At 40.4% G+C, this 8,655-nt stretch overlaps 1 protein-coding gene across 2 annotated transcripts in view; it reads right to left on the bottom strand.

The window, feature by feature from the left end:
* Positions 1–7,172: 7,172 nt before the first annotated feature.
* The window catches only part of LOC123506025 (COBW domain-containing protein 1-like), a 41,200-nt gene continuing 39,717 nt past the window's right edge, over positions 7,173–8,655 (bottom strand). For both annotated transcript variants that reach the window (XM_045257850.1, XM_045257849.1), the window contains 3 exons: positions 8,272–8,406; positions 7,779–7,905; positions 7,173–7,264 (listed from right to left, as the gene is read on the bottom strand). In XM_045257850.1, the coding sequence (XP_045113785.1) occupies positions 7,188–7,264; positions 7,779–7,905; positions 8,272–8,406 (339 nt within the window). In that variant the 3' untranslated portion in view covers positions 7,173–7,187. The remainder of the gene's footprint in view (positions 7,265–7,778; positions 7,906–8,271; positions 8,407–8,655) is intronic.

Here is an 8,655-nt window from a genome sequence, read left to right as displayed (position 1 = left end):
TGGTCACAATCGCCTTTATATATGATGTCTTGTAAATCCCACAGACTTCACTGCCTCTTCAGAATGTTGAGGGCTTTTCACGTCGCAGCGAATGATTTGCAGTGGCCTCACACACACACACCTTGAGTGTGATATGGCTGTCATGCTATCACCGCATAAACACGGTACTATACTGTATTTTGCCGTTACATTTAAAATACCATCAAAACGAATGCTTTCATAATAGTCTTATAAACAGTATCTTCGTGTATTTTTATGTATTCATTATTAGAGGAATTAGAAGTATTCGTGTCTAAATATACAATTCTTGTATTCACTTCCGTCCAGGGTGTGTGTGGAAGAGAGAGAGAGAGAGAGAGAGAGAGAGAGAGAGAGAGAGAGAGAGAGAGAGAGAGAGAGAGAGAGAGAGAGAGAGAGAGAGAGAGAGAGTGCGTGCGTGTTTGAAGGCGAAATATATAAACAATTACTGCACACAAGCATAAATATCACATAGTATACAGAGTCAGAGTATAATAGTAAACAAATAGCATCAAGTGACAACACAGTCCAACACCAACAAACCAACATATGAGTGAGAACGAGAAAACAAATTCCAAAAACAGGAAGATTAGCGAAAACGACAACAGCAACAACAGAATCCTTACAACGAAAGCAAAACCAAGCTCCAGAAAACTAACCCGACAAAAGAGAGAGAGAGAGAGAGAGAGAGAGAGAGAGAGAGAGAGAGAGAGAGAGAGAGAGAGAGAGAGAGATACGAAAAGCGATACATACCCATTACACTACGCCTTTCCTCATATAACCCTTCCTGGCATTACTCCAACCTATTTCTTCTTTTGTTGCTCCAATTCTATCTTTGGTTTCTATTTCCTTTACTCTATACTATTCATGTACATTTTTCCTTCCATTTCTTCCTTCTCCTCAATGTTTCCCTCTCACACCCATGCGCTCCCCTCTCTCTCTTTCTTTCTACCACCCCCCTCCATTCCTCCTCTTCCCACTTGTCCACAAACTGAGCCACAATTCCCCAGCTGGAGATTGATGGTGACAACCGCTAATGAAAAGGAATAGATTTCTCCAACACTGTCTGGGTCTGTAAGGTTTTTGGCGAGCATCATCAAACCTTCTCACTCCAATTCCTTTCCCGAGCACTAATGTTCACGTTTCTCTCTCCCTTGTAAGTTTGTAGTCTTAATGAATGCATCAGTTGTCACTACAGTTGCTATTCTTATATATGTGTGTGAGGTTCTCTTTCAATGGTGTGAGTAATGGCAGGTGTTTTGTATGGTTTTTGAGGAGAGTCGCGAAGGTTTTCCATGAGGTGGTTGGGAAGGAACGGCAATCTGGCCACGGACATAAAGTGTGTTGGCAGGGAGCGGTGACAAAAGCCAAGCTCATGATCCTATTCGGCGGCTCTCTGGATGCCTCGATTCGGTTAATAGATTTTTTTTTTTACACACAACTCTCACTCCATAAAATTTATACCTGAATTCAAGTTAAGAAATCGGTGTTGAAGGTGGTTCAGTTTTGGGAATTATTGCGTATTGGGCGGTAGTAAAAAAAAAGAAAAGAAAAAAGAAAAGAAAAAGAAAAGAATCTGGCCAGCCGTGCGTCCCGAGGAGGTACTATCATCATCAGCAGCAGCCCAACCGCGCCCAATCAGTAGGTCCGACACTGTATTGGTTTGATCACTCCCCTTAATTTTTCCCAGACCGAGGGGTACACAAGATGACCCTCACCCCTCCCCCTCATTTCCTCCTTCCTCTTTTTTTCTCTCTCTTCCTCTCTTGAGTCTCTTTTTCCAGGAACCCTGTCCACCTGCCTTCCCAATGCTACTCTCCTTCCTATGACTGATCTACGTGCTCATTCCTCATTCCATCAAGCCCTTCAGCTTAACACCCCCTTGGTCCCCTTCCACTCTTCACTTCAACCTTTCACTTCTCTTATAAAATTTCTGGAACTCCCTGCTTGTTTCTGTGTTAGCATGTCCTTTGTTTTTACCATACTCCCTTTCTGTCTGACGTCACGTCCTTCCCCTCAGTCCTCGCTCGCCGCCGCCTGAGGCGATACGCTACGCCTCCTGCCTCTCGTTTCGCTCGGTTTACACTTGTGTATTGTGCTACCGTAAATACACTTTCATAATGGACTCAGGTGTCTCCATGCTACCCCTGTTTTACGACAACTACCACATCTGTATTTCCATCTACCTATCCTGAACTCACTTAAGAAGGAGGTTTCAAGACACTTAACTCATTCTTCTGGCTAACTCTCTTGATCCTGATACGTGAAGGGAAAGAGTTGAGAGAGTTGAGGAGAGGAAGAGGTGATTGTTCAACTGACTCAACCCGCGACACTCACGTCATGCTGCGGAAAGACGGAAAGACTAAGCGTTACTCCTTCCCTCATTAATACTAAAGTGAGTGAACAGTTCATTAGATGGAAATCGCAACAACCGTATCACTTACTTAAAGGACGCGAGGAGTAACTGGTGTAGGATTAAGTAGGCTACACACACACACACACACACACACACACACACACACACACAGCAACGAGTGTGCATAATTTTATAGAAAAATTGGATAAGTGTAGATATGGAGACGGGGCCACACGAGCATAAAGCCCAGGCCCTGTAAAACTACAACTAGGTAAATACACACACACACACACACACACACACACACACACACACACACACACACACACACAACAACAACAACAACAACAACAACAACAACAACAACAATAATAATAATAATAATAATAATAATAATAATAATAATAATAATAATGATAATAATAACAATAAATAAATACAAATGAATAAATAAATATGAAATACACAAAAGAAGCGATCAGATTACAGGATGACAGGCTTTACAGCCCACAGTACTCGCACGTGGAGTTCAGACAACCTCACCTCAGGCTAAGCGATTCAGTGTAACAAAACCTCGCGTGGGAAGAGTGCTCGTTAACGCCGTGGTATTGAGCGGCGATAAAAAGAATTCCTTCGTTCCGACGCGTGGAAGGAACGTTCAGGCGTCAAGGAAAGCACTGAGGCACACGCGGCTGTGTACTCGTCTGATGAGTAACAATGAACCATTATGTTATATTACATTACACTCAATTCCACCAGCACGCTTGTCAACGATATCCAGTACTACCTTGCTATATTGGTAGTGCTAGGGCCGAAAAAATAAGTGTAAGATGTATGATAATTACCTGGTGATGATATAATAATAATAATAATAATAATAATGATAATAATAATAATAATAATAATAATAATAATAATAATAATAATAATAACACCAGCAGCAGCAACAACAACGTCTGTAAATGTTAATGTCCTCTGTTTCCATTTTAACACATAGCAGGTAACAACATAGTCAAATAGACCTCTAAAAAAGACAGATACATAATAGCCTACTACAAAAATAGGGAAGAAAGAGGAGATAAATTTCTGAATAAAACAGACAGAAAAGAAGAGAAAATAAATCAAATATAAACCAATAAAGAATAAAATAAATGTATTGAACATGTACCCAGGAGAGCAACACTCAATCCACCACCAGTTAGTTGCGTCATGTACCGTGAAGTTCTCATAACCTTTGCCGCATCTCGAAGCCCGAGCTCTAACAACCTGCTGGAAAAAAAAAAACACCGCGATCCTGACGCTTCAATAATATAACGATTATGACCACTGTAGCAAAGAATTATTAGGACGAAACCAGAAAAATAAGCTAGCTGTCAACCCACACTGCATAGAGGAAACAAGTGGTAGCTTATTGCGGTAAATGAAAGGCTGACGAAACTTAATTGGACGGTGCCGATTTGAGGCTGTTTAGAATGTGTGTGTGTGTGTGTGTGTGTGTGTGTGTGTAATTAGGTGCATGTAATTTAGTGTAAAGTTGTCAAGAGGTCAGGCTGTGGCTTGTGACTGCCCCCTTGAGTTATGAAACAAACGGAAACATTGAGTGAGTTTACAGCTGTGTTACTGACACCTAAGTTCACATCACCCCATGGCCCAGTGTTTGATAAATCACTGGATGTAGTTATCGTTGGGAAGGCAGCGCTTGCATTGGGGGTGTAGGAGAACGTTCTGTTCATAAGTGAGGCCCGTAAAGACAGGTGCAGATGTCACCACATGTCACACCCCTCGTTACTAGTCGCCCCGGGACACACCTGTCCTGTGGGCAGGATGCGCTCTTCCTTCACAAAACGTCTGCTAATCCCTAGTGACATACAAAGTGTGACAAGTAACAATGCTGTCCTCACCGTGAGCCCTGAGGACATCCAGGCAGGTTTCAGTGATGGCAGAGCGGAGCTTCGTGTTCCCCCGCCACTGATCACTGACACACTAAAGTTAAAGTAAATAACATAATATTCGTTTTGTTCATTTATCTCTAACAGTTGCTTGTCTTCTTATCATTATTGTGTTTTCTTTATGACAAATCTTGTTTTTTCATAAGTCTTAGGATATGGAGGGAGAAAGTGCGGGGATACATTTTGCGTGCCTATTCAGTAAGGAATGGAATCAGGAAACTATTACTCAAGCATTTGCCTCATTCACGCCCTAACAATACATAATACAATTGCTTCATTCATGGCACTAACAATGTATAGTTTGACGGCTTGTTAACAGCACAATTTCTTCTTTAAAGGAAGTTAACTTCCATACATTCGAACATCAGTTTATTAGTCTACGCAAGCCTCAAGGGGAGTGAATGTTCCTGTTGTTGTTGTCTCCTGCCTTTGTTCATTCCCCTTAACAAGAAGCTGTGTGTGTGTGTGAGAGAGAGAGAGAGAGAGAGAGAGAGAATTTTAATGTATCCAAATAATTTGCTTATTTCTATTAAACTTGTTGCTTATACACAGGAATATTGTAACTATCTGGGATCATTAAGAAATAGGCAAATATTCCACTTTTATTTCTGTATTTATATTTCTAATTTATATAAAACATTTTCCTCAAACCAGATGATCATGTTCACATTAGAGTTAGTGACTGCCAAAACAGAGGTAGTATACAACCTTTCTCATTTTGAGGTGCACTCATTACGTTCAGTACCATAGGGAATCTTTCATCACACACACACACTTTTGGTTCACTAGGAATTACCATGTGGGTAGCTTCATTATTTCCTAAGTTTTTATGTAAGTGGTCATTTCCTTTTTTGTCACTTACTGGGTTGAGGATTTTGTCTATCTCTGATATTATGTTTCCACTTATGGGCAGTTACTATCTCTGACCAAAATTAAAGGCATTCTGTAAATGAAATTCTGCATATTACCTCTTCTGAGAACAATTTTGATTTAGTTACGTTTTCTGTGTTGTCTTAATCAGTTTTCCTACTCCTCTGAAAAGGTAAGTCTGTTCTCATTTTTCAGTCTTATTAAGCAAGGTAGTAGTCAAAACCTTCTTGCTCCATTAACTCGCTCTTTTAAATGACCACCTGCAATCTCACTCCAACACAATGTTTTATTGGTTAGTACCTTCATTAATAATTGTTAGGTGCATACTTGTCCCCCAACTCACAGCCTTATTCCACAAGAGTTTTTACATACCATTATGCTGTCCATCTTATTAATCCAGTAGTTGTCTACTATCTCCATTCTTTCATCCTTTTTAGTGGTAAACTCCAGACCTCCGTCTATTAAGGTTTTTCCAAACTTATTGTAATTTGAACTCAGAACTGAACTGGCTCTATTTTGAAAGTCTTTCCCTTGGTGAATTAGTTGAATTATCTCCATTTCTTTTTGTGCTCTTGGGTGTTCTGCCTCATACATACAAAACAGTCATGGCCTTGCCTAGAGATGGAACTGTATGAAACCTAATTTCTCTTTGAGTGCTGAGGATAAGTTGGCAGTCAAGTATGTACATGAGCCTCAAGGTTGTGGATAATTACACATAAAACACAGTAAAGCAACACAATAAACATCCTTGCATAAATAAATATACACACACACACACACACACACACACACACACACACACACACACACACACACACACACACACACACACACACACACACACACACAGTCGGACTGGTTGGTGGTGGAGAGTGGAGTCCCACAAGGCTCAGTGCTGGCACCAATACTTTTCCTTGTATATATTAATGACATGCCAGAGGGAGTAAACAGTTATATTAATTTGTTTGCGGATGATGCGAAGTTGTGTAGGTGTGTGAAGAGTGAAGAAGATTGTGAAATTTTACAGGCAGATCTGGATAAGATTTGGGAGTGGAGCAAGAGGTGGCAAATGGAATTTAATCTGAGCAAAAGTCATGTGATGGAGATGGGGAAGAGTGGAAGACGGCCAAGAGGGTCATATAAGATGGGTGAAGAAGTAGTGTTGAAAAAGGTGGAAAAGGAAAAGGATTTGGGAGTGATAATACAAGACCATGGGCAGTTTGAGGCTCATATTGATAAGATGTTTGGAGAAACGTATAATTTGATAAAAATATTGGATTAGCCTTCCATTATATGGATAAAGATATGATGAAGAAATTAATTAGTATGGTAATTAGACCAAGATTGGAATATGCTGGAGTGGTTTGGTCCCCTTATAAAAAGAAGCATATAAGGAAGTTGGAGAGATTGCAGAGAATGGCAACAAAAATGGTTCCGGAATTGGCAGAAATGACCTATGAGGAGAGATTAAAAGAAATGAATTTGCTTACCTTGGAACAAAGAAGAGAAAGAGGAGATTTAATACAGGTTTATAAACTGTTGAACGGACTGGATGAAGTGGATAATGAGCAAATGATGTTGAGAGAGGAAAACTTAAATAGAACTACAAGATCGCATAGTAAAAAGATAGCCAAGGAATATGCTTGAAGGATGTGAAGAAATATAGTTTCCCACAAAGATGTGTGGAGGTGTGGAATGGTTTGAGTGAGGAGGTGGTGTCAGCGAGGAGTGTGCATAGTTTTAAAGGAAAGTTGGATGTGTGTAGATATGGAGACGGGGCCACACGAGTATGATACCCAGGCCCTGTAAAATTACAACTAGGTGAATACACACACACACACACACACACACACACACACACACACACACACACACACACACACACACACACACACACACACACACACACACACACAGGAGTAACAAAGTATTTTTTTAGTGGAGATTAAGCAGCAAAGGAAGATAAATCAAACAACACATCACAGCATCTCTCTTTAAGGCACTCCACTGGGCCCCTCCACCATCAGGGATTGAAGGAACTGCTGCAGGCTGCCTGACTCCAGATGCTCCCCTGTTCACAAGAAAGGATCATCAACATCAATATATGAGGCAGGAAATCACTATGAAAGAATAATGATTGCTAGAGATACATATTACAACATATAAATTATTTTTAAAGTTTTATGGTAATGTTTGACATCAAAAGGTAAACATGACTAACACACACACACACACACACACACACACACACACACACACACACACACACACACACACACACACACACACACACACACACACACACACACACACACACACATTTGATTTAGTTTAGAGGTAACATCCTTGCCTGTAACTTGACTAGCATGGGTTTAAGCATTATTCTGGTGGCTGAAGATTTCTCCTGTTAATTAGTATCTTACCTGAACGAGAGGGCAGGATGTGAAGTGTGTAAAAAGATCACAATGTTACTTAGATCAGACTATGCTAATTCTCAAGTTTTCTTTGGGGGAGGATAATAGGTGATGACAAGTTCAGTACGTGATTTTCATGACAATGAATGAGCAACAAGCACAAACACTCACCAATGAACACAAACTTGCATGATCTAGGGCTGTGCAGTGGCCATGGGTCAACAGGCTCTGCTTCATACAGCTCCTGTACTGCTTGTATCATTACCCGGCGATCTTCACCCACTACAGACAAGATCCCCTGTAAATGATGCATATTTCATATCATATAAGAGAATAACAGAAATACATGAACTAATACATAGAGGTACACGTAACATGTTTTACACTGAGCTATTTCTACCAGCCATCAAAAATTTGTACACATCAGACAAAATATGAAGATAAAGAACAGTCATTCTCTTTTGATAATAAATCATGTGTTGGGTCAATTCAAGCAGGACAACCAACATGTGAATACTACAAAGCTGTGTACTGTGGCTCGATGCAGACAATGATGATGATGATGATGGATCATTATCATTATCATCATCATCATCATGACATGGGTAATGGATGACAGAGAGCAATGCGAGTGTCATGCCAGTGAAGGAATGCTGTGCTGTACCTTCATTCGGTAGATGGCAGGGTGATGTCCAGCAGCTGTGGTGAGAGAGCGTTCCCACAGCAGCACCTCTACAAGGGTGTCCAGGCTGGCAGGTGTCAGGCTGCCTTCCACTTCAAGGGTAACAGTTCCTACCCGCTGAAGAAAGCTCAGATCAACACACTCACTCAATGCACAGGTACATAAAGTTAATGAGTGATTGTTCTGATGTTTGCCTTGTTAAGAGGAGAGTACACACTTCACATATTTACACAATTTCACAAATTGTATTTAAAATGTCTCTATACAAATATGTAACCATTCATTTATGAGACTTAATATTGAAAGAATAAGAATAATAATTTATGTGTATTAAGTCACTGGTCTCCACAATGTATCCTCCCTTTA

The sequence above is a fragment of the Portunus trituberculatus genome, chromosome 19, assembly GCF_017591435.1.
Source record: "Portunus trituberculatus isolate SZX2019 chromosome 19, ASM1759143v1, whole genome shotgun sequence".
In the NCBI taxonomy this organism is placed as follows: Eukaryota; Metazoa; Arthropoda; class Malacostraca; order Decapoda; family Portunidae; genus Portunus; species Portunus trituberculatus.
Note: the sequence above shows the minus strand (reverse complement) of the source record. Positions and strands in the feature narration are given on the sequence as shown.